At 34.1% G+C, this 24093-nt stretch overlaps 3 protein-coding genes across 3 annotated transcripts; 2 read left to right on the plus strand and 1 right to left on the minus strand.

Annotated features, from left to right (window-relative positions):
* Positions 1 to 1357: 1357 nt before the first annotated feature.
* Positions 1358 to 3580, plus strand: Rcc1 (Regulator of chromosome condensation 1). Its single transcript, XM_040716328.2, has 3 exons — positions 1358 to 2166; positions 2234 to 2625; positions 2686 to 3580. Exons 1-3 carry the CDS (start codon positions 1530 to 1532, stop codon positions 2998 to 3000), a joined length of 1344 nt encoding a protein of 447 aa, XP_040572262.1. The 5' UTR covers positions 1358 to 1529; the 3' UTR covers positions 3001 to 3580.
* A 7520-nt stretch (positions 3581 to 11100) lies between these two features.
* unc-45 (unc-45 myosin chaperone) lies at positions 11101 to 15632 on the minus strand. Its single transcript, XM_040717209.2, has 12 exons — positions 15492 to 15632; positions 14771 to 15166; positions 14488 to 14711; positions 14161 to 14432; positions 13764 to 14100; positions 13316 to 13708; positions 12903 to 13218; positions 12582 to 12845; positions 12252 to 12521; positions 12074 to 12193; positions 11828 to 12005; positions 11101 to 11764 (listed from the first exon to the last, which is right to left on the minus strand). Exons 1-12 carry the CDS (start codon positions 15501 to 15503, stop codon positions 11628 to 11630), a joined length of 2919 nt encoding a protein of 972 aa, XP_040573143.1. The 5' UTR covers positions 15504 to 15632; the 3' UTR covers positions 11101 to 11627.
* A 223-nt stretch (positions 15633 to 15855) lies between these two features.
* LOC121122213 (uncharacterized) lies at positions 15856 to 18185 on the plus strand. Its single transcript, XM_040717210.2, has 2 exons — positions 15856 to 17564; positions 17628 to 18185. The coding sequence occupies exons 1-2, from the start codon at positions 16843 to 16845 to the stop codon at positions 18088 to 18090; spliced, it is 1185 nt and encodes a 394-aa protein (XP_040573144.1). The 5' UTR covers positions 15856 to 16842; the 3' UTR covers positions 18091 to 18185.
* Positions 18186 to 24093: the final 5908 nt, after the last annotated feature.

Below are 24093 nucleotides of genomic sequence, written 5' to 3' on the forward strand. Positions count from 1 at the left end.
AAGAGACTCGGACAATTAGTGCAGTCCTACAATCTACTTTTAAGTGAAGAAAATGATTTAAAGGAAACAAAACGTCGACTTGAAAGAGAGGTTTTTGAAGAATTTCCTAGTCTAAGCCCTAGCTTCTTGAAAGGATTATTATGACTTCATTAAATCATTGTTTTAATTATTTATAGACAGTTAATATTCCCTAAATATACTACATAATCCTTCCTTGCTTACAATAATACGCGGGAGATTTTGTGTTTGTGTGGATTGATTTCCTCGGCAGGGGATGAAAAGTTCCTAAACAAAATTAATACCATTCTATATATAAATTTATGTTCTCCTTAATCATTAAGTTAAATACAGCTGAAGCCGGTATACGCTAAATACGGATATTCGTTTATCCCGGACATTTATTAGTTATACATTTTATAATAATCAATTTGTGAAGGGGGATTTATTTGATAGCGGACAGATTTTGCAAGTCCCTTGGAATCCACCTTAAAAGAGTTTTACGCTAGTTAATTCGTACAAAAACAAAAAAAAAACATTTTTTAGATGCAGAAACTTGGCTCGTCTTTGGTTCATAAAAGTAGCGTTAACAGAAATTGATTCTCAGTGTGGGTATTGAAGAAAATACTATGATCATTATACAGTGTTGCATCTTTTAAAAAGGTAAATAATCAATAGTTCAGCTTTGAGAATAAACACTTAGCTATTAGGATAACTAAGGTTTGTACCACAAGTATTCTCGAATATGAAAATAATACAATTATCTTATGCTTCCCTACAAACTCATAGTTCATACTAAAAGAAATGCAATAATTGCAAATCGCACAACGTTGAGAATTCTTATATAAATCCAAATAATACAAGTTGTACAGATTTATTAATTATTACTAATTTAATTACTAGTTATTGCATCTTGGATCATGCTATAAAAATATTATGCATACTTATTAGTTATACACATTTATAAATGATCGAGTGACTGTTAGGAAATTAGACTTATTTCTACTCGTATAAAGAAAAACGCTTTATATTAGGAAATTCTATTCTAACAAATGTTACTCGGTTGTCAGTAGCTATCACCTCTTCGTATACCCATATAATATGGGCCATATTAAACCTATTCAATTTAAAGGAGGTTTAAATTGAGAGAATCCAAGTTTTGGCGCCAATTTTACGAGTGGGAAAAGACTTTGCAATGTTGAACCAATGACAAGCGATTAGAAATACAGATGCTCCACTAAGAGGAAAGCACTACCTACGGCCAGCTAGCTAGTAAATATAACACGCGCGTACGCACGCACGCAAGCAAACACACTCCCTTTTTGAAAGAGAGCAACGGTTTGTTTGATGAAATAAGTTTCAGTTATATCCACAGTGGTGAGCTGAGTAGAGTACGGCTCGAGAGTGAAAAGAAAAGCGTGACCGACAAACTAAAAGGAAAGAGAAAATTGCGAGTTGAGTAAAGAAAACTCACAACAGAAAAGGATTGCTGATCCTACACAGTTTATCTCCGGATTAGCGATAGTTTTGGAATGGGACGAGCTCCTCGTGCAGCAGCAACAGTTGTGGCTGAAGGGAAGAAATCCCGTAAGCGGCCTGCAACGAATCCCGCTCTTAAAGAAAATGGATTGGGAAATTTGACGAAGCGGGGACGAACCGTGAATACTACAAAGGGACTTGAAGGATCCACTGCCCCCAAAAAACTGAAGCTGGAGTTTCGCAATAGCAACGGAGGTGTGTGTTTATCTGTGGGGCAAGGAGACACTGGGCAGTTGGGGCTAGGGGAAGATGTTTTGGAGAGGTCCAAGCCAGGGATGGTGAAGAATTTGACGGATGTGGTGGAGATAGTGGCGGGGGGGATGCACTCCCTTTGCCTCACCAAGAGCGGCGTTGTTTACAGCTTCGGGTGCAACGATGAAGGCTCCTTGGGCAGAGAGACTCTCTCTGAGGAGGATGGGGCCATTCCCGGAAAGGTGGACATTCCACACAAGGTGGTGATGATCTCCGCTGGAGACTCGCACTCCGTGTGTCTCACTGAGGAGGGAAAAGCCTTTTACTGGGGCACTTTCAGGGATAGCTCTGGCAGTTTCGGACTTACTCCTTCCGGGAAAATGGAGAAATTGCCCGTTCCACTCGCTCATCACCTTCAAATTAAGAAGATCTCATCGGGTAATTTCTTTTGTCCTTCCCTCTGACATGAGATATACACTAATACTAAATCTATTAACTTCCTTAGGTACGGATCATGTTGCGCTTTTATCCACATGTGGTGCTGTATATACAGTGGGCTGCGCAGAACAAGGGCAACTTGGCCGCGTTGGAGAACGTTTTTCAGCTCGTGGTGGGCGACGAGGACTAACACTACTCCTTCAACCGGATAAAATTCATTCCAGGAAACGTAAATTAGCCTATAAGGACGTATGGGCTGGCTCCTACAACACATTTGCTCTTACAGAGGATGATGATATTTTAGTCTGTGGCCTTAACAATTATAATCAACTTGGTGTCAAAAATGTTATGGAGCAAACCATTTTCAGCCTTGTTAAATCTGATTCCTTCAGTGACAACAAATGGAGGCAGATCGCTCTTGGTCAGCATCATACCCTTGCGCTAGATCATAAAGGAAAGGTATTTATCTGCGTTTTTAGTTGGTTTATCCCTTTTATTCTACCATTCAACCATCAATAGGTATACGCTTTAGGGCGGAACGACTATGGAAGACTGGGTCTTGGCAAGTCGTCAAAGGACGCTGCTATTCCAACATTAATTAGCGGACTCGCTGATAAGAATATTGTTGATGTGTCTTGTGGTACAACAGTCAGTTTTGCAGTTACTGAATCGGGAGAATGCTTTAGTTGGGGAATGGGTACGAATGGACAGTTAGCTCATGATGATGACGAGGACTCATGGAGTCCAGAACCTGTTAAGGGAAAACAATTGGAGAGTCGTAAAGTTATTTTGGCTTCTGGTGGGGGACAGCACACCTTGCTTCTCGCGAAGTAGTTCCCTCATGTTCGTCCTTCCTGATACTGATACTAGGATAAAGATACAAAAAATAGAAATACTTATGTACAAATTTTTTTAAAGTTTACAAAAATATTCTTTTAAGAGTACTACAAATATAAGGAAGTAGAAAGAAGTGGAAAAAATATATTTTATCACAAAAATGATGACGCTAAGTACCAAGGAAATGAAGACCAAAAATCCTGAATGGGATATTCCTTTCTTTTCGTTTGACAAATTGATTCATTTTATTTATTAGTTCTTTCAATAGATTTCTTCCTAAATCATTTTAAAGAAATCTTTTTTTTTTCTTTTGTCTTTTTAGACATGCCTTTTTACTGTGCCTTTTTGATGAGTGTCATGTGTAAATTAAGTGTAAACAAATAGACTCATTCTATTTTCAACAAGTATCTTAACTTATCCATTGTTGGATTTATTTATTTTTTTTGTTGTTAGTTGTGCTATATTACTTTGTACCTAGGAGAGCTATTTTCTCCTCACCATATTCCTATATAAACCAATATGCCGAATTAATTCTGTATTTTCACTTATATGAAATAAATTTGAATTTCCAATTAAATCTCCAGTAGATCTGTTTATTTTGAGCTTAAGTAGTCATAAATGGAAGAGTTCATTCATTTGAGTCAGGATTTATTTTGGCGAGCTTAATTTCATATAATAAACCAAGGACTTCCATAACAAGATCAATGACGTCATTATTAAACGTAACTATTCACCAGATTATTGCTAATTTGAAATGTAATGGCCAATGGAAGCTACCTTTGATCATCAAATTTTAAACACTACTTCTCCGTAGTGTCTACTACAGCAGAAGCATCAATGGGGTTTTTAAATTATTTATGATTCACTAGTACTGTTGGTAACCGCCATTGACCGGATTCATCAGGGGTCGACTGACCACGGAATTCTGAACTCATGGAAGACTCGCGCTTTTTTTAACGTTGCAGGATGGGGGCAATACTTTTTTTTTTCTTTTAAAGTTAACAATAATTTATTTATAAGAACAATCAACCTTCCATATCATTACAAATGAAGATGATTTATTTCGTTGCCTCTGTAGAATAAAACAATAAAATAAGGATTTTATATTAGTCTAAATTTTATTGATTAGAAGTTAGTTGAATAATTTTCGAGTTGTTTTACATGCACACACGCAGAGTTTTGTTATTTGACATCCTTCTTGTCCCGTCAATTTTCCTCCAAAAAAGCTCAACTTTTTGATACATTTTAACTTTATTGTCTTCTATCAAACAACTTATAATTATTAGCTCGTATGGCACACATTTAGTAGTTTATTTATTTTTGTTAAGATTATAGATCTTCGCAAGAGTAATATTCAAATATATTAACAAGCTACTTAGAAGAAGATTCCTAAATCAATAAGTTTAGGAATTGCAACGACATTAAGATTTACCAATAAAATTTAAGAAGTCACTTATATTTTTTTAAAGCACATAGTCACTTAAAAGTTCCCAATAACTATTTATATCTAATAGCATAAATGAATAATGCATTGCAGACTAAAATATGGAGATAAGAGCTTAAAGAGTTTAAAATAATCTTCCACTAGTTTTCCAAAGGCAAAATAGTCTTATGAATATTAATGAAATATAAAGTGAGGCTTGAAGTGTTGAAGATGTTTTATTGTCAATATTTGCAGTACATCACGAATTAAAGTTTAATTGAAATGGAATTGATATTTGTGATAAAGACTATTTAGTTGTGATTCGTTATAGTGATTAAGGACTCTTATCAAGGAAAGAGTTTACTTAAAGTAAGAGTTGAAGCGGAGTTGACTATAGCAGAATTGAACACAAGAGTTACAATGAAGGATTTGTGGGTAGAGAATGATAAATTTCTGTGTTCCTCACTGTATTTTCCATTCTATTTTTATTTGTGTAACTCTTCACTTCAATAATATAAATATAAGATGATTTGATACAAGATATTTATATGCAATAGCAGAATAGAATATGCCTTCCAGACAAAATTATCCAGAAAAGAGAGGCGAGTCTAGAATCAACTTCCACTTGTTTTCGAGTCACAAAAGTGACTCACAACTATTAAAGAAGTTACTAATTAGTGAAAGTGTCCAGGTTATATAATTATCCACAGAGATCATACATCTCAAACTCCACCTTATAAGTGAATTGATATGAATGTGATTGATATATTTCTGCGTTATATACATCAAGGACACTTATCAATGAAATATAGTTCTTAGATCTTATGGATTGCCATCAAATGTCCACACTCTTGGTAATTATTCTGAAGTGCTACATGAGTTGGGCATTCACATCATGTGAACATCATCTTACACTTAGTATAATGATCTAGACTTTTGATGTGTGTAATTTTAACATTTTCAGGTCGACAACTAAATAATCAAGGTATCTCATTGAACATTAAAGAGTTTTTAAATTTAATAAGGGGTACAATTAGCTTGATATATGAACACACGAATAGAAGTGACCTTCTAGGACAATTGAAGCGTCTTCACATAAGAAAATGAACAATAGTGTTTTAGCCTGGAATGGCAACAAGGAATTGCTTTGTGATCCCACATTTATTTAGAACTCTAAACGACATGAAATTACATTTCATCAATCCCTTCAGGTTTTTTTTTAATGAATTGAGTCATTAATTTTTCTATTTAACTAATTTTTTTAATTTTACGTAATTATTTTCTTACTAGTGTATATTATTACAATTTAAGTGTTTTCCTTGGTATTATTTTTACTAGTATTTATAAGTGGATTCTAATATGATATATTTAATTATTATATGATTCTACTTGTTTAACAAAAATAAACATGGGGGAGTAGGAATCAAAACTGAATTCAGTTAGGTCCGATTAAAATTTTGGGATATGATTGTAAAAAGCTTTTTTTCTATGTTTTAACCCGACCCACTATAAATAAATGAAATTGAGAACCCTTCTCTCTATGAGTCTGAAAATTTTGTTAGTTTTCACCCACCTATCTAGATTAGGAGCTGAATTCAGACTTTGTTTCCTACTCCTCAAAATAAGAGACGAAGCAGAGTGGATTTAAGGAGAAAAATACTGAAAAACTTCAATGAAGGAGCAGTTGATGGTGGATGAGAACTCTCTCTGTTTCTCACTGTATATTTCAGTCGATTATTCTGTCGTTTTATTGAGCTTCATAGTTCATATACATATGCAAAAGTATACGATGATTCCGGTAAATACCTGGAGGAATTTATGTATTCTTGACCATAGATGCAATTATTAACAAGGTTAGAAGTCACTATTACAGACCTTGATGTGAATAGGCATCTGCACAATGAAGGATTTCTCCATTATAGGAGATGAGATCCACCGATTTTAACTGTTTTTTCGACTCGTCCGGAGCTTATCTTGACTTTTTGTAACAAAATCATCGTCTTGAAAATGAACAGAGCAAACTAGTGAATTCTTAGAAGGTGCCTAGACTCCACACGCTTGCATAGGAATCGCTCTAAGCCAGGCAATTGTTAAGCAATCATCATGAGGGAACGAGTGTAGAGACACAGTAGTGTTCTTTGGTACATTTTTATATCCGCTACGACGATTTGGTAAACAACAGCCGCCGCCTGGCATTAGGAAAAAAGATCTGAAACAAGATTTCAAATTAATTAGATACATATTGATAGTGATATATTATATAATAAATTACTATCATTAATGTAATAATAATCGTTCAAAAAAGTAATTATGGAGTCAGTTTAATCAAATTATATCAATTAACTTATAAAACGCAGATCTACTAATTGCTTCACAATTTCCTTGACCACTAAAGCGATACAGCAATACAAGAACCCAACACCAAAATCAGGAGAACTCAAATGAAGTGCATGATAATGGCTGAGTTTCCATTTTACAGTCAATCAAATCATGCTTATTTCTTTTGGGGATATTGTTTTTATAAAACGATCCATGAGGATATTACTTATTCCTTGCTCTTTTTGAAATCATATATATATTTTGGCGGTGGGCTATTGACATGATACTTCATTGACAATGTGTACTGAGACAGATTTTGAAGGTTAATTGTATACATTTATTTATCTAAAAGGAAATACATTTTTTCTCCTTTCATTTGTAAAAAGGCTTGCCCGGCGTTGCCCGGGACATGAAGAAATTAAAAATAATTAAGAACTCTTCTGCTTTATATAATACAAAAAATTAAAGAACGTAAAATTATCCTCATGTTGGTTTTATGAGTATGAGTGTATAAGTACTTATTGTCACTCTTTTTCACGCGATAAGGAAGTAATTGCTTTATTCTGAGTCAGACGCCTAACTCGCAGCCTCGCAGCTGCTTCCCTGAACATCAAAGAAACCTCTTAATATCCAAAAATGCCCCCCCGGCTCTCAGGCTGTATAGGTGAAGTGCTGGGCCAAAATACAGTTTAAACTCTATTGCCGCCGCGTTTTTAGGTACCAAGGGATCCTTCTAACATTTTATACTGCATTCTATCCATGGGGTTCGAAGGTGAACTGCTGGGCACTAGGCAAGTTAAATTTCTCCACCGCCCCTTATCTGAACATCAAGGAACCCTCCAAATATCCCAAAATACACCCTCGGCTCTCTTTTCTGGAGCCATAAGAAGCTACATAAAAAAATTTCAGCAAAATTCATCCATTGGTTTGGCCGTGATTGAAGGACAATCACGCACACAGATAGTCACATTTAATATATAGATGTATTCAAGTATATTTATATATGAAATGTTAAAAAATCTATTGATTTTTTAAAAATTAGATAGTAAATACGTATATATATATATATTTTAGGGGGACTCCTAACACGACCAGGGAGCACCCACTTTGAAGTACGCTGATATAGAAGATAACTCCCTTCCTCGGCGTTTCTTACCGTTTTTGTTTTTGAGGGGCACACTCATACGTAGTAACTCAATACTAAGAGGTTCTCTCCTCATAAGTAAAAGAATAATAGGATGTTTTTAATAATATAATTTCATTTTTTTAACAATTTAATTTTAAAAGAATACTAACATCTTTTAGTAAAATCCAGAAACTGACTATAAATCTAAAGTGATTATTATATCCATCTACTCTCCTTCAACAGTTAATAATAAGCTATGGACATTATATCGATTTTTGATGAAGCAAAAGGCAATGTATAACTATATAATGTTATTGTACGTATCGTTTGTCGTTGAGTCTTTAGGTCGATTTTTGGTGGTGTATCGGGTAAAAGGGATCAAGTAGAACTATTAAATCATACTCCGATAAACAATAAGGCATAGTTCTACTTTGCCTGTTGCTTCACCAAAATTGACGTATTCATTATGAGTATTGTTATCAAATGCCCATATATTTTTATCAACCATATAAGTAAAATAAATTTGTTCTTTCAACCCTACGCCAAAAAATCTAGAACAACAAATGAGAATCAGTGACGTCGCTAGCCTCTTTTTTTTTTTTGGGGGGATTGAGCCCTCTAAAAGTTTCTGAAAAAATAAATAATATCTTATATATATATTCAAAATTGATAGAAATAGAAGGATATAATGATGTTTGACTTCCACCACGCTTTTGAATAGTGACGTCATAGTGTATAATTGTTAACAATTGTAGCTATATATCACCTTTGTTGACTGTTACTGTTAGAGTACTGCTCTTATACTCTATGACGTCAAAATCTGTCTGTCTTGCCTAGCAGTCGGTATGGCACATCAAATGTAAAATTCTAGGGAGCCTGATTACATGATGGTCTAATATATGTATTGTCTGTTTTTGGTCTAATCATATATGGAAACTAGAAGGGTCGAATAGATCAGTCTGAAATTTAGCAAGTAGATGTGTGAAATAACAAAGCATCTTCCTATCATGTTTTTTGACCCTTCGAGGTCATTAAAGCCTGTTTTTAACCCGAACAAAACCTTATTTTCCTTCTCACTTTCTATATCTCCCTCTACTGTATCTATCTACATCCCTGTCTCTTTTCTTCTACCTTCATTCTTTGTTTCTATTCCCTTCCATTCAGTCATGTAATTCGGGCACCCTCTGCTAGTATATATGTTACCGACAATATGTATCATTAGGTATTATATACAATGCCCAGTAACTGTTGAGGCAAAGTATTAAATGTTGATAAGATGGGATTAAAAAACTTTATTATTTTTACCGCAGATTCAAGCTCGAATTACCTATATTGTCCTTATAAATACTTCAATTTCTGTGGTAAAACCCCCTTCTTGCATCTTCGAATATATTTAGATCTTAATGTTTGGGGCAATTATTATTATATTTTAGAGTAATACTTGTTTGTATTATATACTTTGGCGACATGTGACCCCAGTATTACATACAATACCTAGGTAATGGTTAAAATGTCGTTAATTATAGTTTCCACGAGACATCAGGGACGGCATTATATATATAACCTAGGTATTATGTACAATGCCGGATTTTCATACTTTCCTGGTAACATATATATGAAATATACTAATTGACATAAGTCTTTATTGATTGATTGGCTTATGCTTTATGATTCATAACTTATGAATACAGAAAAATATTAAGGACATGTACAATGTACGTTATATTTGTGACACTTGATATTGTTGCACATAATGACCGTTAGGTAGCAGTAAATTACTATAATTACTGGGTCAGTAGTTGAGAACACGTGGTGCTAACGACAATGGAATCCAACGACTTTAATCCGTCCAAACAGTGGGAAAGAATAACCGCGGTTATGATGATTCGCGCCGTTTTTAAGGACTGTGACATCACAAAAGGTGCCACCATTGTGAGGAAACGAGTGGAGACCATCCGGGATACTTATCATTTGTTTTTTTTTAACCCAAAAGTCCCAGATATTATTTTTTTAAACAACGTCTATCTTTTTTTATTGATGACCATTTTATAAATTTATTCTCAGTGTATTTTGATATATATTTTTTAAGACCGATTGTACTAGGACTCTTGTTCAGAAAGTATAATACAGGGAGCACTATATAAAATGAATTAAATCTCGCAGACGTTTACTTCATTTCATCTATATTAATAAAGCAATGTTTGCATGAATAAAAAACAGTCACGGGGGGGACTGTATATAGTGCCCACTTATGTATATCATAAATACAAGTTTGTGAACGAATTGCAAAATTGAACAGCGTTCCACGGAACGTACGTTCAATGAACGGAATGGATATTTCTTTTGAACAATGAACGTTTAACGCTAAAAATCATATTTTACCGTTCTGTTCCAATAGTCTTTACTAAAAATTCAAAAGATCAAAATTTATTTATTTTTTAGTTCTTTAATAATGATTTAAAAGGCTGATAAAGCAAAGATGGACGCTTGGTAGACCTATTTTATGGCAGTGGCATAGGAGGGGTGGCTGAATGGGTATTTTTTGAAGGCTCTTATCGAACATGAAAGTTACTAGTACTCTACCTTAGCTCGAACTCGTCGTTGGACTTAACCAAGGGCAAGACCCCCTCCTTGGCCCCGATTTTCAGGCCTTTCGGAAACCAATACGGGGACAGTATTAAATTGGCTATACTTTGTCTTTCGGCCTCCATCTCGACGATGAATGAACTGATTTTAGTGAGTTGTAGGTAATTTGAACCCTAATATTCATCGAATTATTGTATTACAAAATCTTTTAACCTAGTGCTCCAATGAGGCCTCCCTGACACTGTCAAAGTGGAAATCGTGATTTACTGTGGTATAGTATATGGTTTATGTATAATTTGAACGTGGAACAGAACAAGGAGCAAAACAGAACTAAATATATATTTATCTAAGGAATAACTATATAGTCGTATTAATGGGATATTGCAAACGTGTGCATATAGCGTCGAACGTGTATACAAGGTACAATGTATATTGAGGAGAGAACGTCTAAGTATTGAGTGAGTAGCCATGTATAAGAGTGATTATGAAGAATGGATTTGTTGGTGAGTTACCTTCTATATTATAAAAAAAAAAATTATATGTTCGTCGATGCCCAATAACTACGGGAAATGGTGAGTACTACCTCTAGTAAATATATAAAGGAATCTAGTAGTGTTTATAAAAATGAATCGAACCAAAGAAGGAAATTGTGTTTGATTTTATTTAAAATGAGTAATATTTATATAAGAATATATAAAAAACATCAATATTGAATATATATTGACAATCGTTTAAACATTTTAAATGGCATTTATTAACTTTATATAAAATATGGCTGTATAAAAAGTTAAATAACAAAACAACAGATTAATCTCCACAAAATAAAATTTGTAAACCGGCAACATGATAATAATTTTACAAAGATTAATCCAAACCTACGATTCAACTGTCTATTTAAGGAAGTATTTGAATCTCTAGAACTTCAAAGTGAGCTAAATAATTAAGTATAATTAAATGCCACACATAAAGAAGAAACTTTATCTAATTTTTTAATAACTTAATAGGCCAGTGAAGAGAATCTTTGTCACTCATTGGTGGCATTTTATAGTTGAGTATAACTGAGTTTAGAAATATATAAATAAATTGAAAGCCAATAATAGCTCATATCATTTTACAATTAATAAAGATTTCACAAGAGATCATTTCGTCGCAAAAATATTGAAAGGTACATTAATCAGAGTCAGGTTCGTTCGCCATTTCTTCTTGTGTTTTAATGATTTTCATTTTGTGTGCAATATTCAAGGATTCATCAGCGATTTCTTTGATTTGTTGTAAAATTGGATCTGGTTGATAAGAGCCCGAATCCACTAAGAAAAAAAATAATTCAATTGTATTAGAAACAATAGAATGCATAATTTAAAAAGACTCACAATTAGCTTTAAAGACGAGGGCTTGCAAAACATCCATAATCTGTGAGTTCATCACTTTTTCAGCATCCTCCTTGTTCTCTGCAGTAACAATATTTCTAACAACAACAGCTCCTCTCAAAACTATTTGAAAATCAGCGTTGGCTAATAAATTCAGAAGGCAGTCTAACCATTGAATTGACTAAATAAAATAAAAGTGATTAAACTGTACATTAATTTGTACTACATATAATCAAGATTTCTACTTACATCAAAAACCTTATGGCAAAGAATACTACTTTGTGACGTTAGCATAGCTAAGGCACCTGATGCTGCCTTAACAATTTCAATATCATCATCGTCACCACAAAGCAAAACACAATATTTAACCTAGTACAAAAAATCATTTAATAGAATATATTTTCATTCATATACAACTAAAACAAACCTTATCATTTTTGCCTTCGCAACGCTTAACCATCAATGGTGAAGTACAAAGATTAGTCCAACATTGAACGGCTGCTCGACGTATCAAAGCATGATCTTCAAACATGAAATTCTCAATAGCACAGATAAAATCACTTTCCTTCAATATACGAGATCTAACAGACTCATTCATAGATGCTATATTACAAAGGCACATAAGAGCTTCGAAATTTTCTATACCATCATATTCCGAGTTGAGCAATTGCATAATTGGTCGAATAACATCCACACTCTTTAAAAAAAAATACAAATCAATCAGATTAAGATTTTCTGTGCTTTGAATTAAACTTACTCTTTGTCCAGGAAATGCAATGGATGGATCTTGAGTAATACCAATGCGAGCTAGAGCCTGGGCAGCTTGTCTTTTACCTTTTTCAGTTCCTTCCAATGCCATGGTTACTAAAGTTTTGGAACCTCCTTGTTGGACAACATAACCTCTAAGATCTTGATGCTTACAAATTGCATTAAGGACACGACATATAAGTTCCTTTAGATTTTGGCTTTCAGTCTTACACAAGGCCACGAGTGCAGATGTAATTCCAATATTTGCTAGAGTCTATATAAAAAATGAAATTATGATATCTTAAATTACAAATAAGGATATTTAACTTACAAAGATACGCTTATCGACAAAATCTTCATCATCCAATTCATGCTCTTGTGGAATATGGTGTTTTGCGAATTTAGCCAATTGTAAAAGTTCGGGATTAATATCAGCCTTGTCGAACGAATTAGTTAAGTTAACTAAAAGAGTCACAACACCATAACAGCAATCTTGCTTTCCTTGCTTAGCTAAATCGACGAGAGATCTGAGAGCAGACTCATCCTCACAAAGACGTTCTTTTACTTCAGCATCAAGAGATAAATATGAAAGTCCCTCAACGGCCCATTTCCTTAAATCGCGATCCTTTCCTGGATTCACCAAAAATCTAGTATGAATTCATATTAATACTAATTAGCGAGTTTTTTTTTAAAAATAATTCAAATAAAATAAGTATGGTAGTTAAATCTAGTCGCATAGCCTACCTTCTACAAGCTTCTGCTAATTTCGTTGAAGAACCATCACTAAAAGGCCTTAAAGAGGCATCATGACCGGAAGAAGCACCAAGTTTGCATAATCCCACCAATGCTCTTACTTTTATGTGATCATTTTTGGACTTATAGAGGGTCTTAAGAATATCAATACCCTGAGTAATAATGATGTTAGTGTCCTTCTTCTTGGAAGCTGAGCTAATAATGGCTTCAGCTGCAACCATTTGCTGAAAAGAGTCTTCAGATTGAGCCATGGCCAGCATCATCTGAAGAATGCCTTCTTTTGCAATTTGGGCTTGTCCCAATTCATGAGCATTATTTAGTAATGTTGTGATTGCAACAACAGCTCTTACTTTTGATTCCGTACTTTGTTCGAGCAACTTCTCCCTGTTCAAAGAATAGTGTAAAAGTCCGTAACAAGACACATAATAGAATAACTTACTTCATAAATTCCTCAATTTTACTAATAAATATATTTCTGGATTTGTCATCATACATTTGGTCATATAAAATTCCGATTGTAGCTCCAACAATGTTTCTCGTGTTATCCGTTATTTCCATGGCTGATTCGTGTTTATATTCCGTCATTTGAGAGGAAACTTCCATAAGTCTTCCGATAGCATCAGTATTGAGAAATTTATAAGCCCAATTCAGCTCATCGTATTTTCCGTTTTTCATGATAAGTTCTATAAGACCATCTCGGGCTTCGCCAGAGAGAATACGTGAAGTCACATTATATGAAACCACGTGCATAATGCTATTTAATTCCTTAGCATTTTCTAAAAAAAGCATTCAACTTAACTTTAAAAAACCGACAGAGTTAGATAATATGTACATACCTTTAATCAAAGCTTGCCTCTCTTCTTCTTTATTTCTACACCATTTTCGCTCATCGGAAGTCATGTTTCTTTTATTTTTCTTCTTCTCATTGATAGTTTTTTGAAGCTTAGCATTGGAAAGAGCGTCCAGCATAACTTGAAGTGTATAACTTGCAGCTGTAACTATTTCAGACTCATGAGTATTAACTATATCCAAGAAAAAAGGTATTCCAGCCAATTTAATCACTTGTCTGCATCGATCAACATTTTCTTTAGAAAATTCGTTTAAACATCTACAGGAATACATTAATCAGATATAAACGATCAATATAGCTCTATTTTTGCTACCTTATCAAAGATAAACGAATAGATTTATTTTTTTCAACCTTCATTGCTCGAACAATCCTTTCCACAACATTTTCCTTCTCTAAAATTTCCGATCCCCCTTTCTCACGGGCTAAAACAATTAAGTTATCAGCAGCTTTTTCCCGTTTCTCGGTTTCATTTGATGGATCAAAAACAATTTCAAACATGTTTTTTACTTTATTCGTAGTTTGTGAGAGTGAGGATACCTTGAGTGCATAAACATATCAATATAAAATACATTAATTTATGTATTAAGATTAATTACCTTTAAACTAACTGCTTTGTGTAATCTCTCCAAGATTGGCTGAATTGTTTTATTAGTTTTGTCTACATTATGAACATCTCTAGCGTCTTTATACGCTAATTCAATATTGTTGAGAGTTTCATATGCTTGGCATCGTCTAAACAAAGCTTTAGGATCATTTGGAGTAATTTCCAAGCATTTAGAAGCCTGTTTCACTACAGCTTCCCAGTCCTCTTTCTTAACATATACGGCAGCGAGATTTTTGTAAATTGCTGCTAGATCAGAATCCTTGTCTTCTTTTTGATTGTAGGCTTTAATGCCCTTTTCATATAAAGAAATGGCCCCAACCAAATCTCCAAGTTTATAGGCTTCATTTCCGGCGTCTTTCAGCTCAGTGAGCTTATTTAAACTATCAATCTGTAATGAATTCAAGGAATCGTTGAAAAAACTCATTCATATAAATACAATACATTGTATATATTATTGATATATGTCTTTTAATTATCAACATCATCTTTTGTTAGTATATATTTTTATACTTATGCATTCTAACCAAATTATAATTTTATTTATTTTTCATTCTTACTTTTCCGAATTTAAAATAGATATAAAAATAGAAAGGCAATATTGACCTATTTTTGATTAATAGTAAAGTAATTGTAAATTCAAAATTGTACATGCCATTATATTTTACTTCATTGCAAGTTCCATACAAATGATGAACTAATTGACTGAATATTACCTGATCCACCATTCTTTGTATAATTGTTTAAGTGTGTCTAGTGTTGAGAGTAGAATCCTTCTAAGTGTCAAATGCGAGACTGACAGATTGTAATTTGTGTAATGGAAATGGAGAATTACTCCAAAGAGAGTAAGTTCTAGATCAAACAAGCAACTTCTAGAGTTTCATGCTTTATAATATCTAGAATATATTTAGAGTGCTATCTCCAAACGCCGAATTTGGATCACTTCCAAAATTAAAAAAATATGTAATAATCTTAATTTATAGAAAGTCAAGCGAATAGACACCTCAAGTTGGGTTTGTTTACGACTTAGGGGCTTGAATTCAAACATGAGTCATTCGTCGGCCTTGATCAGCTGCACGAATCTACTCTCGCAACTTATTCATTAAATTATACCATTTCATTTTTGATAAGATAAGATGGAATTATTTTCATTGTTGCTAAAAGTGACTTCAAGTGTACTTTTCCGTCAATGAGAAGTTTAAGTTAGAAATAACGACAAATATGTATAATGTTACAAAATCTAATCCTAAAATTAAATGAAACGATTGATCGCGCGACATACTTGTAATAATATTCATATTGAATAAGTGAATTTTACAAATATCTGGACTGCTACCAGCTTTAACTTCGCAACCTCACCGTTGGGATAAGCAAAATTTAATGAAAAAAATAAGGAGGTACATTCTTAGTCGATATTTATAATTTATTTTCTTCGCAAATACATCATTGTTCCTTCTATATTTACAAAGTTACGTGTTATCTCCACCAAATCATCAAAGTTGTAGTACTCAGACAATATTATTTTTCAATGAATAGAGATACTTCGACTAATTGCTCCAACTGTTGTCTTAGTTTGAATAAACATTTCTACAAAGCTCCATGACAATAAATTGACAAAATGGAGTTGTACTAAGTTATGTTATATGGTGAATTTAAGGATCTATTTTTGAAGGAGTATGATGATACATGATGATATATTAAATATTTGAGTTTCAGATAACTCTTTCAATACGGTGAAATAGAGTCATGCATAATTTAATGAAATAGCTTAATGATGTTTAATATACGTACACATCGACTACAAATCTCCCACTTAATTATTTAAAAAAAAATATTATTTGTCCCATCACTGATGAGGTTGCGAAGTTAGAGCGGGCGTCAGTCTAGATATTTACAGAAATAATTGATTGAATCTTCGTCATTTGTGACGTCATACGAAAACAATAATACATTTCTGATTTGATTTCACAGCACGTGTAATTGGGTGCTAATCCTGGAAGGTTGAAACGGTAGATCTCAACGAAACACCATATTATTTTCTTCTTGGTTTGGATAGACTAGAAAAAAATGACTCGCTTTGCTCGATCTAAAGGTTCCAAGGCCTCCAATGAGCGTGAGCCGGAGGAGGCAACTCCATGGAGCGAAATGGTTCAATCCTTGAAGGGTAATAAGTTTAATCCAGAGGATGAAGAGGATGCAGTGGCAAATGATAGTGATGAAGATGATCATGGTGACACCATGGAGGTGGATGAAGAGTCGGGAGCAGCTGCGAGGATAGCTGAAAGTGTTGACTCACAATCCGTGCCATCGTCAGATAAGGAAACCTCCTCCAAGAAGAAGAGGAAAAGGCCCCAAAATAAATGTTTGAATTGTAAGGAAAAAGGTCATCTCAAAAAAGAGTGTCCAGAGCTGAGTGAGGAAAGACGCAAGGAACTCCAGGATTTGGTTACTATGAAAATTGAACGAAAAGGTAAAGGAATCGGACGGAAAAAGAATAAAAAGAATTCAGAGAATGTTAAAAGCATTGACGACGAGTCTTTAAGAAAAGTGAACAAGAAAAACTTAAAGAATGATGCAAGCAAAAAGGTCAAATTGGACATTACTGGAAAGACTGTTATGGAAGGGGAAGGATTATTTCAAGGATTTAGAGTAAAATTAGATGATCTTCCAAGACTGAAAAAGTTAGAAAAGGACCTTAAACTCGCAGTTAAAGAAGATAAAATAAACGATGAGGAATTTCAAGGAACCTTAAAGAAGGAGCGTAGACGAGCGGAAAATGATCTTGCAAGGTATTTGTACTAAATGATTGTTCATGATTCAATCGTTATATTTGATATGTATCCTTGTTTTAGGTCTAAAAAAATGGTTTGCTACCTCTGTAGAAAGCCTGGTCACTTTTTGTCTGACTGCCCTGAAGCAAAAGATGGTAAAAAGGCCACGAAGGTTGGTGCTGTTGGCTCCTGTTTTAAATGTGGATCTATGGAGCATACGTCCAAAGACTGCGAGTCAAAATTAAAAGGCGAAGCTGCTTATAGATTTGCAGTATGCTTTATTTGTAGTGAAACAGGGCATTTAGCGAAAGCTTGCCCGAGCAATCCGAAAGGACTTTATCCTAAAGGAGGTGGATGTAGATTTTGCGGAAGTGTAGAGCATTTAAAAAGTGAGTGCAGAATAAAAATACAAAAAGTTGAGAAGAATGACTTTAAATTAACGACTTTGAGAGGGAGTGAAGGAGGTATTGAAGAAGATTTCATTGACAGACCAACCAAACCTGCTCCCTCAAAAAAGAAAAAAACTAAAGTTGTTAAATTTTAATGATATATTGATGTACATACATGTCACTTATTAAACTCATATCATATGATTAATTGGTATTTATATATTTTCTAAATACATTCTTTATGAACAAATTGCGTTGCTATTGTTTTCTTATTAACTAAATGTAATGTATATACCAAGGCATAATGATTCATCTTTACATGTTTTGTTTTTTTGAGTTAATTTGGGTGAAATATTTCACTGCAGAAGGATTCTTCACTCTTCCTCAAATTATGTCTTATGATCATATCATATATAAAGTCGAAGTACAAGAATTATACAAGAAAAATCAACTTATACCAAATAAAACATTTTACATTGAATAAGACGACATCGTGGGAGGTCTATGTTTATATTTTTACAATATCAAATCAACAATTTTCCAGTTTATCTTCATAAAACCCCATCAAATGGCTTTATTAATAAAAACGACTTAATAACTGCATTGAATACTAGGTGATGCCTCTGATAAACAATAATATTTGTATTAAATCAATGTAATATCTAATGAAAATCCCTAAAAATAGCTAGATTTGTACATTTTTGTTGTTGTTGGATCAATTAAGAGCAATAACAGTATGCTAATTAGAGCAAAATATCATATTTGTTCGATTGTAATAGTTAATTTGTAATCTATAATATGGATATAAGATTGCATAACGATTTAATAAGACATTTTGAATACATTTTAGGGTCAGTTAAATACATAATAAATAATTCAAGTTTATATGTTCGAGTTAAGGTGGATGATTATTACATTTCATGTTCGATAAGAGCCTTCAAGTAGTGCACCTCAGACCCCCCCTCCCCTGAGCCACAGCCACAAACTATGTCTCACAAGCCTTCGTCTTTGCTTCATCAGCCCCTTAAATCATATTTAAAAAACTAAAGAAATATATAAACTTTGATTTCTTGAATTTTTTTCCAGTAGTATTGGAACGGAACGCATACATCTCATTTTTTATCGTTTTACGTTCAGGGTTAAAAAAAATCCACTCTGTTCATTGAACGTCAATTTTGTGTTCGGTTCACAAGCCTGAGTCTTGTTATATGTGGTGTGCTAGCATAAAAATAAATCTTAAACTAAATTGAAGAAGAGGAGAAAATCCTAATGTTAATATAAATAAAATGTTATATCATAACGCATGCATGACTTATGTTTGACTTCCACCACGCTTTCTAATATTCACGTCATAGTCTATGAGTGGTTGCGTGTGTTGTCAAAATATGCTTTTCTTGCCCAGCAGTCGGTACGATACATCAAATCGAAAATTCAAGCAATAGTGACGTCATAGACTATGAGTGGTTGTGTATGTTGTCAAAATCAGTGTATCCTGCCCAGCAATCGGTACGATACATCAAATCGAAAATTCTAGCAATCCCGATTCCATCTATAAATAGATGTGTGTCTGACCTCTTTTAATAATTAATGTAGCCGCCCTTAGCGGCAATGATGGGTTCCAGGTGGGGGAAGGCCTAGCACCCACTGCACATGTAGTCCTCTGTCATGGCGTGCCAGTGCTGAATGACAGTCACATGGAGGGCCTCGATTTTTAGATGAAAGACACAGCTGCCCTTCCCCACGACAAGCATCCAAAAGGTGTACTCGAGGGAATTGGCATAAGGGCTCTTGGGGGACCAAAAATGTCAAAAAAGAATACAAAATAATTTGAAAGACTCATTCAAAAGAATTTTGCTACGGAAAAGATGGGGTTCTTTCATTGTTGGTGTCAAAAGTGGTCTCTCCACCCTCACAAGGCTCTTTTCACCCACTTTTTTGATAGCTCTCTGGACAGTCTTGTGTAACACACCGAGGTCTCTTACATGACCCTCATGGACTTAAGGGGATGGGCATGGACTGTTTACTTTAACTCCTCCGGGTCTAGTTTGGCCTTTTTGAGAGAACCCTTCTTTATCTATAACGTTTTGGAATTACTGACAGGGTAGACGGTGGATCTAGAGACGCCCAGCATCAAGGAGTGCGCGAAAGGAAAATTCGTCAATAATGTTCAAGTGTCATTTTCTCTACTTGTACGTAAGCTAGAGAGTTCATGCTTTTTTCTTTGTTTTGTAACTTATTGTCTATGCTTTAATATATCGAAATATGAACTGTAATTTCAACACTCAAACTTCATTAATTATTGAATTAGTAATTGTTCAGATTTCAATGGACCGCACGGTAGGTACACAGAGCCCAATATTTCATTGACATATTTATAGTCAATTATTGGCTTATTATTCAAATTTGTGGAATGAGTTAAGATATCCAAGAATTTCAGCTATAGTTTGGAACCTTCATTTGATTGAAAAGACTTATATAGGCCCGATATGGTTCCTTTCAAATAAAATATGTAAATTCATCATTCTTTTAATGTGACGATCAATTTGGGCTACTTTAATTGCAATTTGTGGAGCAGGGTTAATAACTGTGAAATTTGTGCCACACCCAAAGGTCTAATAAAAATCTTTTTTTTAAAATAGGAATTGACAATTATTCGTCGTTGAAGAATACAAATGTAATCCACACTCAATTTTGAGAAAAATCATTCTAGCTTGCTTTTGTATTGATGGGCCACATATGTTCTAGGATCTCACAACAAAAATCACGATTAGTACAATTTAATCTTAACCTCGTAATATAAATTTTACTTAGGTAGTAAAGATTATTTCTAAAACCAGGAAATATTATGGTTTGCTCTAATTATAAACGATACCAATATTTTAATGCACATGTATGGATTTGAATATTATACAATTTGGGTGTTACCCCATAAAACTCGTAATCATTGTATAATTAAGGCAAAAAAATAATCAATTCATAGAACACACTCTCTTTTTTTTTACTTCCGTTTATTTGACCAATAAAAGGCTATTTTTAAATTATAATCTATATATTAAACGGGAATGTGTATGTGTATGTTTAATGTAGGTTCTTATGGATTCAGAAACGGTTCTGTAAACCATTTTTTTCGTCTTAGGGGTCATGTCGGCCTTAAAATAGTATTTTTTAGCACTTCATCGGTACAACTTGAGGGCTAGGTTGTATTTTGGAAATTAGAAAGGTCCTTTGATGCTTAGGGAGGCAGTGGGGGAAGAATTTAACCTGCCTTAGGAAACAGCAGCCCACAACTCGTGGCCAGAGATATATTTTCACATATTGAAAGGGGTTTTTGGTACTTAGAAATGCGGGTGCAGTTTACACTGCCTTGAGATCCAGTACTTTACCTGAGAGCCGGGGTAATATTGGAATAATAGGAGGGGTCCTTAATGCTCAGGGAAAGGGCGCTGGGGTAATTTAACTGGCCTCGGGTCCAGCAGTTCTCCTGCACAACACGTGGGCTGGGGAGTATTATAGAGAATTAGAAGGGTTCATTGGTGCCTAGAAACACGGCAGCGGTAAAGTTTAAACCGCATGTCGGCCCAGTACTTCATCTGTGCAATCTGAGAGTTGGGGTGTATTTTGGGGTTATTAAGAGGGTTCTTTGATGCTTAGGGAAGTAGCGGGGGAGAAATTTAGCTTCTCCGGTTCCAGTACTCCACCTGTACAACCTAAGAACCGGGATATATTTCTGGATATTAAAAGGGTTCCTCGAGGCTTAGGGAAGGGGTGGAGGAGAAATTTAACTTGACTCGGACCCAGAAGTTCACCTACACAATCCGTGGCTGGGGGTGTATTAACTAGTATATTTTCCTTGTTGCCTAGAAACGCGGCGGTAGTAGGGTTTAAACGGTATTTTGGCCCAGTACTTCACCCGTAAAACCTGAAAACTGAGGTATATTTTGAGATATTAGGAGATTTTCTTGAGGGTCAGGGAAACAGATTTGAGACTGTAGGGTCGGCGTCTGGCCCAGAATAAAGCAATTACTACCTCATCGTGTGAAGGAAGAGTGCATATATAATGTGCCTATATATATGACAGTCCTACTACTCATAATCATAAAACCAACATGAGAATAATTCTTAAAATTTTATGATCTTTATTTTTTATTTTGTTTGAAGGAGAAGTGTTCTTAATTAATTTTAATTATATTGATGTCCCGGGCAACGACGGGCAAGCCTACTCTAGTAGTTATGAAATGAAAAATGTAATTGAAATCAAATAATCGTATAATAAATGTTTTAATAATTTTTTTATTATTATCTATTTATTTTATGTCATCAGAATAATAATTATTCAAATATCTTGTAATTCCTGAAAGGGCGATTTATTGATGGGCACGTACATCTTAAATTACCTACCATAAACATATTTCGAAAGGTCATTCCTTGTTTTTCCTTAAGACCTTAATCGCTCAACCTATCAACTAAGTAAATAATTAAAAAGAGAAGATATGCTATTTGAAATAGTTTTTTTTTTTTGGTGCTATACCTGAAAGGCACGTATTTTTAGAACATTAAAGATATATGGTTAATTTTTAATATAAAAAAATATCCGTAATATTGTAGATCTATTGGAATTTAATATTTATAGAATGCGTTGATAGTAGTTGCATACTATGAATACATCTTGACTCGAGTTCCAAACTTTAGCTGAACAGGATATGACTTCCGGGCGATTAATAAAAGGAAAACCCTCTTCAACATAATCTCCATCCAAGTTTCCAAGGGCAAACTCCATTGTCAAATATCAGGAGAATTCTACTCCTGGAATATGAGAATGGGGTTACAATTAACATTCAATCGAGTCATTAATTAAAGAATGTTAACCTATGTGAGTAACATATGAAGGACTATCCCAACGAGGAATCCTCTAACCTAAGAGATTATCTTCTCCAATCCATTAGTTGACCCTTATCGGCTATCATACTAGATTGTAATTAATCAAATCTCTCATTTGATATGCCATCTTTATTAATAACCACGATATGAACATTTTGAATTTGTCTTGCACTTGAACATTGTATGTAATTACGAGGATAAGGTTTCCTTTTGATAAACGCGTTTTTCTGGTCTACCAACAACAAAAAAACCTCTTTCAAATGAAGGCAGTGTCTTCTCCTACTACTTATTTACTTAGTTAATAGGTTGAGCGATTGAGGCCATACAGAGAAAATAGGACGGACCTTTCGAAACATGTCCGTTTTATTTATATATATTTTTAGAGGTGTGCACCCATCAATGAATCGGCGTTAGAACGTTACATTGCACGTTTGGTTTAATTTCATTTGCTATTTAATTTTATAACCATTCTACGAATAGAAAAATAGGATTGAGTTGCTTAAAAACAAGTAGGGTAAAAAGTGTGTGTTCCATCTATAGAGTATTATTGAGCTGTCTGTATTTTTTTTGGAATATGAAGAATGAATTTTCTTTTCCTTAGCTGTTGCCATTATTATTCAACTCCTGAGTAGTGAACTTCCTTTCCTAATAAATTCAATTATATTCAAAACTGCTTTGAACATTCGTGTGTACTCATAAAAGACGGGGAGTAGCCCTGATGATTTATTACTGAGCTATAATTATTTGTCCTTTTCCCTTGTCAGAGCCGATTCTAGCTGATCTCCTCTAAAACATTCTTCAAATTTCCAGGGTTTCAAGTTTGATTTTCGTTTTTTTTTATTTTTAAATAACATAGATATTATAAAGAGGATTTTTATCATATATATTAGAAAGCATTTAGTCCTTGTTGTTGGACTGGGAGTTAAATTGAGGATCGATAACGCAGTAATTCCAGCTTATATGTCCTGGGTATATACGGAGTTGGATTCCTGTTTTATTTCCTTCATCTCACGGCTGCTAATAGATGATATAATACAATGACATGACATCTAAGCTATTCTCCTCCCATCAATTCTTCTAATTGTTAGGATACCACTTTAATATGCCACTGCCCGTCTGTCCAATGTCCATAATTTCCCAGCTTCCCCCATATATGTATGTACACATCAATCATATTCAGAGCCAGGTTTTTTACTATTGCAAAGATGTGGGGTTTAAAAAAAATGAAATGAAATGTATTTTTTGGAAAATAAATTTGAAATCTTGTTTTGCAAAGTTAA

This window comes from Lepeophtheirus salmonis, chromosome 7 (assembly GCF_016086655.4).
Source record: "Lepeophtheirus salmonis chromosome 7, UVic_Lsal_1.4, whole genome shotgun sequence".
Taxonomy (NCBI): Eukaryota; Metazoa; Arthropoda; class Copepoda; order Siphonostomatoida; family Caligidae; genus Lepeophtheirus; species Lepeophtheirus salmonis.

What these genes read in the sequence shown, in the direction of transcription:
- Rcc1 (XM_040716328.2), top strand. Translation starts at nt 1,530, where the DNA reads ATGGGACGAGCTCCTCGTGCAGCAGCAACAGTTGTGGCTGAAGGGAAG. An exon ending in AATTAAGAAGATCTCATCGG is followed by an intron (nt 2,167 to 2,233) that starts GTAATTTCTTTT and finishes TAACTTCCTTAG; the next exon opens with GTACGGATCATGTTGCGCTT. An exon ending in CGCTAGATCATAAAGGAAAG is followed by an intron (nt 2,626 to 2,685) that starts GTATTTATCTGC and finishes AACCATCAATAG; the next exon opens with GTATACGCTTTAGGGCGGAA.
- unc-45 (XM_040717209.2), bottom strand. An exon ending in TTGCATTTCCTGGACAAAGA is followed by an intron (nt 12,522 to 12,581) that starts GTAAGTTTAATT and finishes TTTTTTTTAAAG; the next exon opens with AGTGTGGATGTTATTCGACC. An exon ending in GCGAAGGCAAAAATGATAAG is followed by an intron (nt 12,194 to 12,251) that starts GTTTGTTTTAGT and finishes TTTTTGTACTAG; the next exon opens with GTTAAATATTGTGTTTTGCT.
- LOC121122213 (XM_040717210.2), top strand. Translation starts at nt 16,843, where the DNA reads ATGACTCGCTTTGCTCGATCTAAAGGTTCCAAGGCCTCCAATGAGCGT. An exon ending in GCGGAAAATGATCTTGCAAG is followed by an intron (nt 17,565 to 17,627) that starts GTATTTGTACTA and finishes TCCTTGTTTTAG; the next exon opens with GTCTAAAAAAATGGTTTGCT.